Source organism: Bemisia tabaci, unplaced genomic scaffold, assembly GCF_918797505.1.
Source record: "Bemisia tabaci unplaced genomic scaffold, PGI_BMITA_v3".
In the NCBI taxonomy this organism is placed as follows: domain Eukaryota; kingdom Metazoa; phylum Arthropoda; class Insecta; order Hemiptera; family Aleyrodidae; genus Bemisia; species Bemisia tabaci.
In genome coordinates, this window is record NW_027311735.1 from 324986 (window position 1) to 342507 (window position 17522).

The following is a 17522-nucleotide window of genomic DNA, read 5'->3' on the forward strand; positions in this document are numbered from 1 at the left end:
TGGTAAAGGCACGTAGTTCTGTTTGGTTGAAATATGTCCAGATAGGAAGTGCAAAAATAAAACAAAAACTTACAGTTTCCACTTTGTGGCTTCCTTTTGTTGCCTTTGTGGCTTCATTCCTGTCAGGATACTTCCTCGTTTTGGAACTAGATCTGGATCTGGACCGCTCTCGATTCTGAATGGAAAAAGGAGAGAAAAATTTAGTACATAAATTATTTTCTTTCTCACATATATCTATCAAATTACAATGATACAATGATCAAAGAGGTCAACATCTAAAGCTTAAGAGCAATATCAACATTTCTACCATTTGCTGTCCTGCATCCTGCTTCTTTACTTCTGTGCAACTGCTCTAATGGAGCATCATTTTGAGATTTTCATGACTAAAAAAGACATTGCATGGAAGGTTAAGTACAAAAATTGTTATTGCCTTTTCCTCATATGAGGATCCTAGACTTCAACAACTAAAGTTTGAGAGCAGCATCATTACTCCTACCATTTTGCACTACTGCATTTTGCTTTTTTACTTCTGTACGACTCCTCTGATGCTCAGTTTCTTAATATGAAAAACATTTCAGTCGATTTGATTGCAATTCGGAAGATATATCCTTTTGAACTTGAAGGAACATTTCTAAAATTATCGAAATAAATTTCGCAGTTCCTTTTCTACAAAAAAACTCCTGTGAAATCAAATTTTTCCGATGATTCTCCTCCACCGTAAACAAATAAAAAAAAGAGATAGTTGTTCATAGAGCTCATGAGTTTAGGACGCCCTATGAGCAGCCGAACGTTAAAGCCGCCACAGCTGAAGTCACTGGTAAAGGCACGTAGTTCTGTTTGGTTGAAATATGTCCAGATAGGAAGTGCAAAAATAAAACAAAAACTTACAGTTTCCACTTTGTGGCTTCCTTTTGTTGGCTTTGTGGCTTCATTCCTGTCAGGATACTTCCTCGTTTTGGAACTAGATCTGGATCTGGACCGCTCTCGATTCTGAATGGAAAAAGGAGAGAAAAATTTAGTACATAAATTATTTTCTTTCTCACATATATCTATCAAATTACAATGATACAATGATCAAAGAGGTCAACATCTAAAGCTTAAGAGCAATATCAACATTTCTACCATTTGCTGTCCTGCATCCTGCTTCTTTACTTCTGTGCAACTGCTCTAATGGAGCATCATTTTGAGATTTTCATGACTAAAAAAGACATTGCATGGAAGGTTAAGTACAAAAATTGTTATTGCCTTTTCCTCATATGAGGATCCTAGACTTCAACAACTAAAGTTTGAGAGCAGCATCATTACTCCTACCATTTTGCACTACTGCATTTTGCTTTTTTACTTCTGTACGACTCCTCTGATGCTCAGTTTCTTAATATGAAAAACATTTCAGTCGATTTGATTGCAATTCGGAAGATATATCCTTTGGAACTTGAAGGAACATTTCTAAAATTATCGAAATAAATTTCGCAGTTCCTTTTCTACAAAAAAACTCCTGTGAAATCAAATTTTTCCGATGATTCTCCTCCACCGTAAACAAATAAAAAAAAGAGATAGTTGTTCATAGAGCTCATGAGTTTAGGACGCCCTATGAGCAGCCGAACGTTAAAGCCGCCACAGCTGAAGTCACTGGTAAAGGCACGTAGTTCTGTTTGGTTGAAATATGTCCAGATAGGAAGTGCAAAAATAAAACAAAAACTTACAGTTTCCACTTTGTGGCTTCCTTTTGTTGGCTTTGTGGCTTCATTCCTGTCAGGATACTTCCTCGTTTTGGAACTAGATCTGGATCTGGACCGCTCTCGATTCTGAATGGAAAAAGGAGAGAAAAATTTAGTACATAAATTATTTTCTTTCTCACATATATCTATCAAATTACAATGATACAATGATCAAAGAGGTCAACATCTAAAGCTTAAGAGCAATATCAACATTTCTACCATTTGCTGTCCTGCATCCTGCTTCTTTACTTCTGTGCAACTGCTCTAATGGAGCATCATTTTGAGATTTTCATGACTAAAAAAGACATTGCATGGAAGGTTAAGTACAAAAATTGTTATTGCCTTTTCCTCATATGAGGATCCTAGACTTCAACAACTAAAGTTTGAGAGCAGCATCATTACTCCTACCATTTTGCACTACTGCATTTTGCTTTTTTACTTCTGTACGACTCCTCTGATGCTCAGTTTCTTAATATGAAAAACATTTCAGTCGATTTGATTGCAATTCGGAAGATATATCCTTTGGAACTTGAAGGAACATTTCTAAAATTATCGAAATAAATTTCGCAGTTCCTTTTCTACAAAAAAACTCCTGTGAAATCAAATTTTTCCGATGATTCTCCTCCACCGTAAACAAATAAAAAAAAGAGATAGTTGTTCATAGAGCTCATGAGTTTAGGACGCCCTATGAGCAGCCGAACGTTAAAGCCGCCACAGCTGAAGTCACTGGTAAAGGCACGTAGTTCTGTTTGGTTGAAATATGTCCAGATAGGAAGTGCAAAAATAAAACAAAAACTTACAGTTTCCACTTTGTGGCTTCCTTTTGTTGGCTTTGTGGCTTCATTCCTGTCAGGATACTTCCTCGTTTTGGAACTAGATCTGGATCTGGACCGCTCTCGATTCTGAATGGAAAAAGGAGAGAAAAATTTAGTACATAAATTATTTTCTTTCTCACATATATCTATCAAATTACAATGATACAATGATCAAAGAGGTCAACATCTAAAGCTTAAGAGCAATATCAACATTTCTACCATTTGCTGTCCTGCATCCTGCTTCTTTACTTCTGTGCAACTGCTCTAATGGAGCATCATTTTGAGATTTTCATGACTAAAAAAGACATTGCATGGAAGGTTAAGTACAAAAATTGTTATTGCCTTTTCCTCATATGAGGATCCTAGACTTCAACAACTAAAGTTTGAGAGCAGCATCATTACTCCTACCATTTTGCACTACTGCATTTTGCTTTTTTACTTCTGTACGACTCCTCTGATGCTCAGTTTCTTAATATGAAAAACATTTCAGTCGATTTGATTGCAATTCGGAAGATATATCCTTTGGAACTTGAAGGAACATTTCTAAAATTATCGAAATAAATTTCGCAGTTCCTTTTCTACAAAAAAACTCCTGTGAAATCAAATTTTTCCGATGATTCTCCTCCACCGTAAACAAATAAAAAAAAGAGATAGTTGTTCATAGAGCTCATGAGTTTAGGACGCCCTATGAGCAGCTGAACGTTAAAGCCGCCACAGCTGAAGTCACTGGTAAAGGCACGTAGTTCTGTTTGGTTGAAATATGTCCAGATAGGAAGTGCAAAAATAAAACAAAAACTTACAGTTTCCACTTTGTGGCTTCCTTTTGTTGGCTTTGTGGCTTCATTCCTGTCAGGATACTTCCTCGTTTTGGAACTAGATCTGGATCTGGACCGCTCTCGATTCTGAATGGAAAAAGGAGAGAAAAATTTAGTACATAAATTATTTTCTTTCTCACATATATCTATCAAATTACAATGATCAAAGAGGTCAACATCTAAATATAGCTTAAGAAAAATATAATGGAGCATAATTTTGAGATTTTCATAAGTAAAAAAGACACTGCATGGAAGACTAGAAAATTCTGTATTGGAAAAATTGCAAGCTTTTTTAATGTTATCCTTTCGCAGCCAGGGAAATACAGCTCAGCGCACAGCAGTCTAGAACAATAGAGAACACATTTTCAACTAGCATCCCCTACTTTTAGCCACTTCACTGTGTGACAGTCCATGTCAAATGGACGAAAAATCCAGTTTTCAAACGCAAGTTTAGAGAAATTCGCACACAGAAAGCTCGATCTTAAGAGCCTATCGTACTCAGAAGATGGAAAGAAACATCATAATATTACAAAAATTCTCAAAATTCAGCCGCTACTACTTTCCTATAATTTAAAATTCTATAAACCAAAACTTTCCTGATGAAATTTAGTTCAGCAAATGAGACTTACTTCATTTCTGCTCCATGCAGCCCCATTTTCTTGCTCCACTACAGATGTTTTCTATTATTTCAAACCAAACAGGAGGTATTTCCCAACTCTCTTCTCCTTTCAAATTTTTCTCCTCTACAGGCAAAAAATTTCCATCCGCTGAAAATATGTCATACAAAACAAAAACAAAACATGTTTTTACAGAAAATTTCAAGTAGGATATTCGAAAAACTCACGGTTTCTTTGTTGAGCTTTTCTTTCCGTTTGCCATGATTTTCTTTCTCAACTATATGATTGCATATCACAGTTGCTGCCGCATCAACTGACAGATTTTCCTCTGTAACAAAAAAAGTGAAAAAAGTAGCATTATTGTATTTTTCTAGTGTCAAGATATGAGCAATTTTTTTTCAGCAGCATGCATGAACTTCCTTAGAAAATTGGAAGAAAATTTCATGAGTAAATTGGAAGATTTTTTTTGCAAACTTAAAAATGAATTTTTGAACTTGCAGAAAATTTTCTAAGAAAACCTACCAATTTTTATGGTTACAAGAATGCATTTCAGGTTTGACCTGGATCCATTCTGGAACTATAAGTGATAGACCAAACAACAAATAAGGAACAGCAATTAGAAAACGAATCTGGAAACTACTCTTACCAAGAATCAGGCTGGCACTGTATGCAGCTACTTTGAACCCTTTTCTTTTCTCCACCTCTGCCTTTAGCCGCTTTACCCGACAGTCTTTAAATAAGGCTCTTTCCATATTCTGTAAAAAATTAGAAGAAAAAATGAACATCATATGAGGGCGATGCTTAGGTAGATGTTTCTCTGAGAGATTGCTTCGAATTTTGGACCAGATTCTACAAAACTGAGCATATCCTCAGAAAAGAAGATAGATCTGTGGGATATCTCACCAACTGCTTTAACAGGCTAATAATAGAAGCTATAACTTGCGAGTTTGCTTGAACTCATATCAAGCTCACATTACTTACTAACTATATCTACCACTGATATCTCATGAGTAAGGTTCACACGTGAACTTTTGAAGTTCTCTGTATGTATTTGTATGAACTTTTACCACCTACAGTTTTGACAACTTGATGAAAATTGATTTGATATTATTGAGTCCTTCAGGTGTTGAAGTGAAATTTTTCAAGATTCTCCTTAGATATCAAACTGTCACCAGAAAAAAAATTAAATGAGGCATTCTATTTAAAAAAGCATAATTCTTGGAACCCACAAGAACTTCCAGCCTCTTCAGGGACACTACAATATTTTGTAATACAGAGCCACTACTTCTGGTTCATTTATGAGGGCACCTGTCTGGAAAGGTAAACAAACTGCATAAATCTATCTATGGTAGAGCTCGCTCATCGTATGTTGAGACAAACGTCAATCACCAATTAGCTCTGAATTCGCACCACTCAACAGGTTGATAAATGCAGTTAGGTGGCACTACTGGTGAATGGTGACATAAAAAATACTTAGACGTTTGTCTCAACATACGATGCACCACCTCTATAATGAAAAAGAAAGCTATTGAATTCTCTTGTCTTTGCAACTATTGTAATTTGGGAGACAATACATGAGTACCCATTAGAGCTCAACGTCAGATACACACACAATAATTTGACAGTATCTTCTGGCTAACAACGCTAGCAGACTATTTGTATAGCAAAAAGGAATCACAAGTTGATTCCTGCTAGATCTCTTCAGACCTGACGATAGTAACCTCCTAACTTAATCAATCCATTTAGGCGCCCTCCTCATATAACACTGTTGCTTCAAAGTTAAACGACCTCTTTCAGTGCTTGAACTGGTTATATAGAGCATATATTAATATATATCCAACTAAATTTTCTTACTAAATGCGCCAGAAGTGAATCTATTCTGCCAAATGGAACTATGTGTATAAAGTCATAAGCCCTGAGACCCATAAGAATTCATGCCTAATAGAACTCACATCACAGTGCACATAGTTCCGTTTGGCAGTCATGCGTCCAAATACTTAGTGGATCCTTATCGCAAGTTACAGTCCAATTCTCCGGACTTTGCATTTCTGATGTGTTGCAATGCTGTGTCGATCATTAAAAATTCAGATATATACCTCATACACAAGAAATTAGGGACTAAATAATGACGTATTAAAAAAGGCTTCTGACCACATTGTCTTTCATACCTCCTTTTGTCTGAGTGTTCCATACATGAACAGATACCATAGGTTGTTGCATTGCCCGAAAGCAGGTTCAGAACCCGTAGAAAGGTCTGACATGTAATTATTAGACTTACCTTTTCGTTGATTAAAGAAAATAAGTTCAGGTTCGGATTCGGTGCCATTATATCTTGTTCACATTCACTAATCACAAAGCCGGCCTTCAGAAAAAACAGAAAACTCACTTCTTAACTTCGTTTTTCACTAAACTAGGCACTGGCACATGCACATGGTCATGGATCATTCATGGTTTACGCTTTACGCCTGCACCGGCCTTTTTAGGTTATAGCCATGCCATAGAGAAAGTACAGGAGGTGGTGGCAAGACAGCCATCTTGAAGATTGGCTATGACGTAGAAAGCACACGGACTGGCGCGCTGTTAAAAAAAAAGTAATACATTTCATGATGGAACCTGTTTATAGTTAATAGTTTCGAGTTTTTAGAGCCAAAATAAGTAAAACCTCACAACCTTTCCAGCTACTCTTTAAAATTCAAAGCCATCTCGGTTTTCCCGCGATACCATTGACCAATGAGAAGGGCGGCTTTATTTAAGGCTGTGACGTAAGACTTTCACCTATCATCTCACACAACTCGCTTGAGTCGCTTGTCGTTCAGTATCAATATTCTATATTCCATATTCCAATATTCTACCTTAGTGTTCAGTTAAACTTAAACTAGTCCCCAATACCTGCTAAATACATAAAAACATTATCATAAATTAAATTATTTAAAACTTTACTTTGAGTTTAGTTATCAGAGCAATTCTTCATCAATTGTTGCTCGGATTTTTACATTTTTTTCACATTTCAAAAAAATGGTTTCAAAAATTTTCAAGCGAAAGATCAAGAACAAAGAAGCGTTCAGAGCGAGAAAGTCGAAAATTCCAGCGCATTCAATTGCAAGCGTCTCTAAGGCAGAAGAGAATAAATTGTCTCCAGCCGTGGAATGTTTGAATCTTGCCTCAACCCAGTTCAGCAACACTAAGTCAAAGTCAAGGTGGAGGTACGATCAATTGTACCGTCAGACGCGACGCCAGTGTAAAAAAAAAATTAATTTCAGATCTTCTGAGGTGACCACTGAAGAAAATGATCCCACCATGTCCAATTTGAATGTTGGATTGACATGTTTAAACAGTCATGCTGAGAATGTAAAGCCAATCGAAGCGGGTCTAAATGAGCGCTTACTTGAGCTTTCTCCGCATCTTAGACTGCAACCAATTCAATCGACTGGTAATGAAAATCATCTGCTGGTAAAAGATGAAACAAGTTTCAGTAAGTACCAAGTGCCTGTCTCATTCAGTGGGGAATCCTCGTTAGTTTCTAAGTCAGTTATTGGAAACGTTAATGTTGACAGTGGAAGCGAAGATATATCGGGTCCAAATTCTGAGCGCATATCTAAGTTTCCCATTCAACCAAAACTTAACCTGACAGAACTGAGAGGCTGCGAAGAATTTCCTACTGACAAGGCACCTGAAATAACTTCATGTGAGCATGAGAAACATGTGAGCTATGAATTTTCATGTTTAAGCAGTTATGCTGAGAATGTAAAGCCAATCGAAGCGGGTCTAAATGAGCGCTTACTTGAGCCTTCTGCACATCTTAGACTGCAACCAATTCAATCGACTGGTAATGAAAATCATCTGCTGGTACAAGATGAAACAAGTTTCAGTAAGTACCAAGTGCCTGTCTCATTCAGTGGGGAATCCTTGTTAGTTTGTAAGTCAGTTATTGGAAACGTTAATGTTGACAGTGGAAGCGAAGCTGTAGCGGGTCGAAGTTCTGAGCGCATATCTAAGCTTCCCATTCAACCAAAACTTAACGCGACAGAACTGAGAGGCTGCAAAGAATATCCTACTGACAAGGCACCTGAAATAACTTCATGTGAGCATGAGAAACATGTGAGCTATGAATTTTCATGTTTAAGCAGTCATGCTGAGAATGTAAAGCCAATCGAAGCGGGTCTAAATGAGCGCTTACTTCAGCCTTCTCCACATCTTAGACTGCAATCAATTCAATCGACTGGGAATGAAAATCATCTGCTGGTAAAAGATGAAACAAGTTTCAGTAAGTACCAAGTGCCTGTCTCATTCAGTGGGGAATCCTCGTTAGTCTGTAAGTCAGTTATTGGAAACGTTTATGTTGACAGTGGAAGCGAAGATATATCGGTTCCAAATTCTGAGCGCATATCTAAGCTTCCCATTCAACCAAAACTTGACGCGACAGAACTGAGAGGCTGCAAAGAATATCCTACTGACAAGGCACCTGAAATAACTTCATGTGAACATGAGAAACATGTAAGCTATGAAAGATATGATGCTGATCCCAGCGTACCTGCACTGTCAATCGGTGTCTCAGTTTTTAGAGATGCTCATAGTGAGAGGCTAGATAATATGGGTCTGGATGAGCGCTTATTTGAGCTTTCTCAGCAATCTACGCTGGAAACGACAAAATCGACTGGCAATGCAAATCATCCGAATGTAGAAGATACAACAACTTTAAGTGAGTATCAGGTGCCTTTTTCACTCAGTGGCCAATCCTTGTCAGTTGATAAGTCAGTTAATGGCAATGTCAGTGTTGAGATTGGAAATGAAGATACAGCGCGTCCAGATGGTCTGTGCTCGTATGAGTTTTCCAAGCAACAAGAACTGAAGCCGATAGAACTGAGACGCATGGGAAGCAACCCCACTGAGATGGCATATGAAATAACTGCATGTGAGTATGCGGTAAATGTGACCGCTAAAACTCATGACTCTAGAAGATCTGAATTTGAATTGTCAGTCGATACTTCGCTTTCCAGCAAAGATATTGAGAGTGAAAAGCTTGAAGAAGCGGGTCCAGTTGAGCGCTTATTTGAGCTTTCTCAGCAATCTACGCTGGAAACAACAAAACCGACTGGCAATGCAAATCATCTCAACGTAGAAGATACAACAACTTTAAGTGAGTATCAGGTGCCTTTTTCACTCAGTGGCCAATCCTTGTCAGTCGATAAGTCAGTTTATGGCAATGTCAGTGTTGAGATTGGAAATGAAGATACAGCGCGTCCAGATGGTCAGTGCTTGCCTAAGTTTTCCAAGCAACAAGAACTGAAGCCGATAGAACTGAGACGCATAGGAAAAGGTCCCACTGAAAATGCACATGAAATATCTTCATGTGAGTATGCGGTACATGTGACCCCTGAAACTCATGACTCTAGAAAATCTGAATTTGAATTGTCAGTCGATACTTCGCTTTCCAGCAAAGATATTGAGAGTGAAAAGCTTGAAGAAGCGGGTCCAGTTGAGCGCTTATTTGAGCTTTCTCAGCAATCTACGCTGGAAACAACAAAACCGACTGGCAATGCAAATCATCTCAACGTAGAAGATACAACAACTTTAAGTGAGTATCAGGTGCCTTTTTCACTCAGTGGCCAATCCTTGTCAGTCGATAAGTCAGTTTATGGCAATGTCAGTGTTGAGATTGGAAATGAAGATACAGCGCGTCCAGATAGTCAGTGCTTGCCTAAGTTTTCCAAGCAACAAGAACTGAAGCCGATAGAACTGAGACGCATAGGAAAAGGTCCCACTGAAAATGCACATGAAATATCTTCATGTGAGTATGCGGTACATGTGACCCCCGAAACTCATGACTCTAGAAAATTGGCATCTGATTTTTCAGTCGATACCTTAGTTTTAAGCGACAATGTTGACACCAATAGGCCAACAAAAGCGGGTCTAGTTGAACGCTTTGATGACCTTCCGCAGCGACAAAAGCTAAAACTGATAAGAACAGCTAGCAATGAAAATTGTCTGATTACAGAAGAAAATAGAACTTTAAGCGAGACTCAATTGCCTTTTTCTCTCAGCGGTAAATCTTTGTCATTAGTTCACACATCAATTTTGGGCAAGGAAAATTTTGTCGATGGAAAGAAAAATACAGCAGATCCAGGCGATGAGTGCTTATTTGAGTTTCCCATTCGACAAAAACTAAACCCATTTGAACTGATAGGCTGCGACAAAAATTTCATTGGGGAACAAACTATGGCACCCCCCAGTGAGAAGCAGCCGCTCTGTCATGTCAGCAGTGAATTTTCGGCTTATGAAGCAGGCGTTAACTTCACAAAAAATAACCAAGACAGAGCCTCACCAAACGCTCAGCCCTTGCATGTGTTACCTGTAGGACTCACTCATTGTGAAAAACGTCCCTCTACTGAGAAAAATGAGGCAACATGTGAATCGAAAGGATCACATATTGAGAGTGATCATCAGTATATGGAGTTGACTGATGAAACGTTAGTCATTGGAAGGTCGGTACCTGACAAGTTTGGAAGACATGCGCTTTGCAACCTCTCAATTCGCAACCAAAGGTTAGCGATGCCGAAAGATGTGAAAGAAAAAATGAATCCGACAATCTCAGCGTCGGTACTTAAAAACAACAATTTACCGAGGCGACGAAATTTGTTTCCTGCAGAGTCCACAGTTGCAGGATATGATATTCAGGAGGATCAGTTCGGTGATACGGTGGTGTTTTCTCTCAAAAGGAAACTACCCTCTCAAATTGACGAACAAGCATCGATCCATTTGAGTCGTGATGACAATTTCCTTGTCTCTCCTCTTCGAAAAAAAATTATCACCACGATGCGAGGAAAAGACGGGAGTTCCGAGGAAGCAGAAACGACTGATACGGAAGATAGTCCTTCCACTGTTTTCTTACTCAAAAGGAAACTCCACTGTCCAACAAAAAAGAATAGAAGCAAAAAGAGTCCAAGCAAGAAAACCTCTTGTTCGTCTCCTCTCAAAAAAAAGGCGAGACGTTCCAAAGTTGGAAACAACAGAGGATCATTCAGTCACCAAGGCGAGGCAACAGCTCTGCTTAAGAGCAGCTTCGACAGTCATTCATCCGTACAAATGTCTGCGCAGACCAACCTATGCTCTGCAGACTCCAATGTACAGGTGAGACCGATTTCAATCGGAAGCTCCTTTACTCGTGCCAGCTTGGAAAAATCTGATCGATCATTGTCCAATGAAAACGCTTCCGATATAAAATGTAATTCGCTCTCTGCCCCTAGGGTAAAGCGTAGAACCTTACGTCCCAGAGCAAAACTTCAAAGTAAATGGCGTATGAAGTTCAAGCGTAAATCCTCGAGGGCAAGAACCAGCCTAGGAAGCCTGAAAGGTCCCGGTAAAAACGCTTCAAATCCAATCTCTGAGCCCTCTCCTCATCCGGAGGGTCCCTGTCCTGCTCCACCTCGTAGCACCCTGAATTCGGCCACTGCAACTCCTCTCTCTGAGCGTGGTCAAAGACTGTCTATCGCAGAGGAAGAACCCTTCACTCCTGTCAGTCGATTCATGAGAAGAATGAGGGTGCTAAAAGCAGGAGACAACCGGGGTATTCGAGTTCGAGCTCTTCCTCCGGCACAACGTGCTATTCCCCGCGGAGGAGATACTACGCTTTTCAGCAAAGTCGATCAGCCTTTTAATCCTACATTCAAAAAGCTCAAAAACTTCTTGAGGATTAAAAAATCGCAGAAAAATGTATTTCGTCTCCGAAACAGTGAAGCGAAACTGAGGAATAGCCTTGCTCGCCGTTTCAAACGCTGCTCTCTCGCCTCTGCCAGTACGCAGGCCAGATGTCTTATAAAATGGGCCATGGTAGCCAGGAGAAGACTGATCGTTATGTTTCAGAAGGCTCATGAAAGTTTGAAAACGAAATGTGAAAAATGGGTCGACGTCGCTGAAAATTATAGTGCGCCTTCCGAGTTGGGTCAGAGAGGTGAAGCTTTGTTAGGTGTTAGAAAACACTCATCGGTGACGGATCCATTTTTCGTCGATACTGCATACAAGGCTATCAAATTGAGAATCAAAAGGACTCAAATGAAAAGCCCTCTACGAAAGCGTGTAGGCATAAGGAGGAATCGCGAGGTAAAAAATCTCGTGCCCTTCCCTTCTTTAAATGTCGATGAAGAGGGAAAAGTTAGAAATATTTTCCCGGAAACACAACCGCTCAAAAAGTCTCTACGATGGGACTGCAGCGCGCTTTGCAATACGAGTGATAGGACCGCTATCCGAAAAGTTGGCAAAGTTTTCAGAAGACTGAAACAAACCACTCTAGGACAGATGGTTCATTTCCTCGTAGGCATGAACGAGTGCAGGAACACATGCCACCTCAGTTGCAAGAAAGGACATTCCGCAGTTTGTAGAATGACCGATGGCAACGGCGCCCCGCTAGTTGTACTTCAGAATCTAATGTCTCATTACCCTCATGTACGTACTGCTGTTCGATCGCTGCAAACTATGAAGAAAATTTTGTCCGAGATCGACGAATTAGATACTGCTCTATACACAGCTGACCGGGAAAAGTTAGAGGCCATAGCGGAAAAAGCGAGGCTCCAAGGAGGCGAATTCACGATCGGCGGTGACACTTACACCGATGAAGATGGCATTTACATGCAGTTTAAAAAATGTTTTGCAGCTCTCGACAAAGCGATGAATGATCTCCCTAGTAATTACTGTTTTTCGTGTGAAAAAATACTCAAGCGAGATCAGCTAATCGAATTGAGTAGAATGAAGTCCACACCCGACAACCATTGGTGGAATGAGTTGTATAAAAAAGGCGAAACCGGTGTTTGCGTAGATTACATCTGCAAATTTTGCTTGAAGAAAATACGCAAAGGCGAGTTGCCATCAATTGCGACCTTGAACAAGATGGATGTACCTAAAGTGCCTCCGAGCATTCAAGGACTGAATAAATTTGAAAGAATTTTTATCCAGCGGGCGAAAGCGTTTCAAGTTGTCGCAAAAGCAGGCACCGTGTCAGGGAAGCACCTTCCGGCTTCTCACTTAAATTCCAAAGTGGTCGGTCGAACCTTCCATTTGCCCTTACCTCTGGAAGAAACTTTGAAAAGAGTATTGAGAGATGAACAGGCTGTAATGCCGAATCAAGAGCTCTATTTGCTCATACGTGGTCTACCAACGAATCAGAAAAAAGTTTGGGAGCATTTAGTCAACTTCTCCGATATTCTCAAAGCCTTGCAATGGTTGAAGACTCACAATGACTTGTACAAGCAAATAGTGCTTCCAGAGAAGGCGGAGGATTTCCTGCAGCAACTGGAGGAAATCATTTACGATGATCCTGATAATCCTTCCGCCCTTCCTCATTCAAACGCAAGTGACGACGATCCGGATAATCCATCAACCGTTCCTCCCTCGAGCGCAACCGCAGATGATCCGGATAATCCGTCCACTCCTCCGCATCCGAGCGCAAGTCAAAGGGAGAGCCAATCGGAGGCGCTACCTGTCGGTAGATCGTCTCCTGATCCCGATGACTCTAACGAAGACGAATGTGACGACGAGATACGAACTCCCGGTGGTCCAAAAAAGACCGGCAACTTAAGACGTGACAGCCAGCGCGACGAGAGTCCAGTGAAAAATCTTGACCTCTCAGATGAGCTGAGTGATATCGGGGCTCTGCCGGAAGATCGTCGCTCTGCACCAAGCAATTCTGACGATGAAGAAAGTGATCAAGCAGCGCCCTCGTCTCTGGCAGAAATCGCGGCTATGATCACGCAGCGTTCCAAAGACGACGCATTTTATGATAACTACTCGATTGTTCCTCTTTACGATTCACGAGAAAATAAATCCTCTTCCGAATTGTTTCAGATGAAAAAAGTCGAAGGAGCAATCATAGATTCGAGAGCTCCTCTCTTGGATGCCCAATGCTTTCCTGATTTATTCCCTGATGGTCGGAACTACTTCAACGAGGAAAGAGATGTACCTATAGAGTTTTCTGAATTCGCGAAGGCAAAGTTAATGTCACGTCATTCTCAATTCAGAATGAATACACAATACCTTTTCTTTCTGAATAATCAAAAGACGAACAGGGAGATAGCAGCAGGCATTTATCAGACACTGAACATCACCCGAACTAAACGGACCGCTGGTGATTTTCTCGAGAAACTCGGAGAAGAAGAATTGGAACGCGACATGTGCTCCATTTTCCAGCGTGTGAGAAACACGGAACAGTTCTGGAAAGTCCCTTTGGCTCAATTGATCGCTATGATCGATAATTACGGGCCTGCTACTTTCTTTTTCACCTTTTCACCTTCTCTGTACGACGATCCCGAGGTGGATGAATATTTGCGAAAGATGAGAGGAGATGAAGAAAAAGGCAAAACTACATCCGTTCTCATCGCTGAGGATGCAATATCCATTGCTCAGTTCTGCGATCAGAAATTGAAAGCGATGATGAATTTCCTGACAGCGTCTAAGGACGGCCCGCTAGGAGAAGTGATACACTATCATGTTCGAAGGGAATATCAATCACGCGGCGCGCCGCATTTCCACATTCTACTTTGGATAAAAGATGCTCCGATTCTGGGAAAGGCGTCCAGCGAAGACGTAGCCACGTTCATTCAGAAGCACATAACTTGCTCAGTGCCGGATGCAAAAACGTTTCCCGAACTTCACAAGAAAGTCGTGACCTACCAGACGCACCGCGACAATAGATACTGCACCAGAATGAAGCAGTTCAAGGATGGGAAGCTACCGGTGTGTCGCTTCGGCTTTCCTCGACCCGTCACCGATAAATTAGTGCTTCGTGATGTGCCCACAGCTGTTGCCGGACGAAGGAACCTGAAAGCGAACTCTCGACTTTACGATTTACCGCGCAAGAAGGGAGAAGAGCGCATCAACGATTACAACCCCGCTCTCTTGTTAGCAGTTGGATACGGAAATATGGATATCCAATTTGTCGGCGAGAAGAGTGGTATTGTTGCGCGGTACATCTCGAAGTATGTTTGTAAGCCGGAGAAAAGTCGAATGGAGGATGTCTTCAGTTCCATCAACAGCCTCAAAACTTTACGCCAGAAGTTGTGGAGCGTCGCCTCCAGATGTCTCTCCCATCGGGAATGCCATGCTATAGAAGCAGCTGATGCTCTGTTAGGCAAACCGTTGCACTTCACCGATAAGGATACCTCCTTCAAATGGGTAGATGTTGGCATGTTTCGCAGCAGAAAGCTGAAGAAGAAGGGGCAGATCGAACAGATAGCGAAGGAAGATCCGAAAAGCACCAACTTATACTGTCCGTCGCTTGTCGATAATCACTACCCGAATCGACCCGCTGAACTGAATGGTGTAAGTCTCTACGATTTTGCCAGCCAGTACGACATTATCACGGTTCAACCGACCAAACCCGGTGTCGTTTTCTTCCCGTATCCGGATTTCGGGTACGTCCGCAAAAGATCGAAGCTGCATCTCGTCAATCATTACAATTTCGATCCGAGACAAAAGCCTGAGGAGTATTTTTACAGCCTCCTTTTGCTATTTAAACCTTGGCGAAAAATCGATGACTTGAAAGGCAGTCATGCAACCTTCACAGAGGCATTCAAGGCGGAGCAAGACTCCCTACACGACGCTTTGCAGTATCATCACAAGCGTTCGGCTATAGAAGCTGCTCGCGAAGAGATTACGAGACTGATCGAGGAGAAGTCCGCAGAGTTTGAAGAAGAACCGGAAGACATCAATTTAGATGCCGATGAAGATCCTTATGGATTTAGAGCTAACGAGGCAGCGGAAGCTGTGAAAGAGTACCGAGAAGCGGCGAATAAAATCGATGAAGTTGAGGACTTGAAGACGTTAGAATCCATGCTGAACGAGGATCAACTCAGAGTTTATGATTTCGTCAAATCGACACTGGACTCGAATACCCCTATGCGACATTTTGTAAGCGGGGTCGGTGGAACCGGTAAAAGTTTCCTCATCAAAACGATAGCAAAGTACGTGCGAGAGACGAAAGGTAAAGACGTCGCTATCTGTGCGCCCACTGGAATGGCTGCTTCCGCCATCTCAGGTCAAACTCTCCATCGTTTGCTTCAGCTGCCTGTTCAACACGGGAATGATTTGAAATACAGCAGGCTCTCGGATACCGTTCTCAACATCCTCCGACTCGCCCTCAAGCAAACCGTCATCTTGATCATAGATGAAATTTCCATGGTTTCCTCTCTCATGTTGATGTTCATTCATTTGCGGCTGTCGGAGATTTTCAACACCTTCGAGGAAGAAAACGCCTTTTTCGGGAATCTCCACATAATGGTATTCGGAGACTTACTTCAATTACCTCCCGTCGACCAGAATCCACCGTACGAATCGCTGTCGGATGGTGAAAGAGTAAAACACTTCGGATCTATGGCCGATTTCAATTTATGGAAGAATCTGTTTACGTACGACGAGCTTCTCATCAATATGCGGCAGAAGAGCGATCCCAGTTTTTGCGAGCTGTTAGCGAACGTCCGTTTGGGTCGCTGCACGAATGCAGATGTAAAGAAGCTCCTAGAACGTAAGTTAGAATTCAAAACGATCAACTCGGATGCTCGGACCAAAGAGTTAGCGCAGCACTTGCTTGACAACCCTGATAAACCAGTTTGTCTCCTTCCGAAGAAAAGGATGTGCAAACGACTCAATGATGCTGTTCTGTCGCTTCTACCTGGTAAAGAAGTCGATTTGCATGCCCGAGATTCCGTCGACGGCCGATTATCTGATAAACAGAAAGCCCTGAAAAAACTGGAAAAACTAGAAGGAGACTGTTCCAGAACGGCTGGTTTAGACAAAACTATTAAGGTCAAAGAAGGAGCGAGGGTCATGCTCCTGAGAAATATAGACGTTACTCTAGGGTACGTGAACGGAGCTGTTGGAACCATCACGGAGGTGATAACCAAAAACAAAACTCCAAAACAGTTAAAATTGCAGATGCAGAACGGCCGGGAACTCTCGCTGGATCCAGTTGTGGCTAAATTTGAGATCATTCCGGGGGTTTTCGTCCATCGAGAACAATTTCCGGTGTCCTTAGCTTACGGCATAACAATCCATAAAAGTCAAGGATTAAGCCTCGACTGTGCTTTCGTAGACGTTGGAGACCAAACGTTTTCCCAAGGTCAAATTTACGTCGCATTGTCTCGGGTCAAAACACTGGCCGGTCTGACAGTTATCAACTTCAATCCTGCACAGGTTTCAGCTCTGCCTTCCGCCTTACGTGAATATCAGAGACTGCGGACGATGGTTCCTCACTTGAAGTCAATGGCGAAGCAATTGAAAGTGAACCGACAGAGAAAACAATGTATCCAAGATGACGTATGGGCACCTCGCCTCGAAACAGGGAATGCCGTAGACGAAACCCCCCCACCTAAAAAGATGATGGTTTCATCGTTACTTCCTCCTTTTGAGAATGAGGACAATGTAGCCTGCTACGCCAACGCCACATTGCAATGTCTACTCAGTCACGAGCTCCTAAGGAATGCATTGAGACGCTTGGACGGCGATTCTGCCTTGAAACAACTCGCTGAAGAGTACGTGAAGCCTCGTAACGGAAAGCCGTTATCTGCGTTCAAT

General features: G+C 41.4%; 1 protein-coding gene across 2 annotated transcripts; it reads right to left on the bottom strand.

The window, feature by feature from the left end:
• Positions 1-626: 626 nt before the first annotated feature.
• LOC140225746 (uncharacterized) lies at positions 627-6720 on the bottom strand. 2 transcript variants are annotated; one of them, XR_011900729.1, is made up of 4 exons: positions 6244-6720; positions 4612-4720; positions 3334-4293; positions 627-2620 (listed from the first exon to the last, which is right to left on the bottom strand). XR_011900729.1 is itself a non-coding variant. In XM_072305638.1 (3 exons), the coding sequence occupies exons 1-3, from the start codon at positions 6289-6291 to the stop codon at positions 4127-4129; spliced, it is 324 nt and encodes a 107-aa protein (XP_072161739.1). In that variant the 5' UTR covers positions 6292-6720; the 3' UTR covers positions 3237-4126. The 2 variants fall into 2 exon arrangements, 1 of the variants encoding a protein (XP_072161739.1); XM_072305638.1 differs by lacking the exon at positions 627-2620 and having other exon boundaries at positions 3237-4293.
• Between the last annotated feature and the right edge of the window lie 10802 nt (positions 6721-17522).

Excerpts from the sequence above, each read along its gene's own strand:
- LOC140225746 (XM_072305638.1), bottom strand. The coding sequence starts at position 6,291 with ATGGCACCGAATCCGAACCTGAACTTATTTTCTTTAATCAACGAAAAG. Across the intron at positions 4,721-6,243 it reads TTTCTTTAATCAACGAAAAG|AATATGGAAAGAGCCTTATT; the intron begins GTAAGTCTAATA and ends AATTTTTTACAG. Across the intron at positions 4,294-4,611 it reads CAGTGCCAGCCTGATTCTTG|AGGAAAATCTGTCAGTTGAT; the intron begins GTAAGAGTAGTT and ends TTTTTGTTACAG.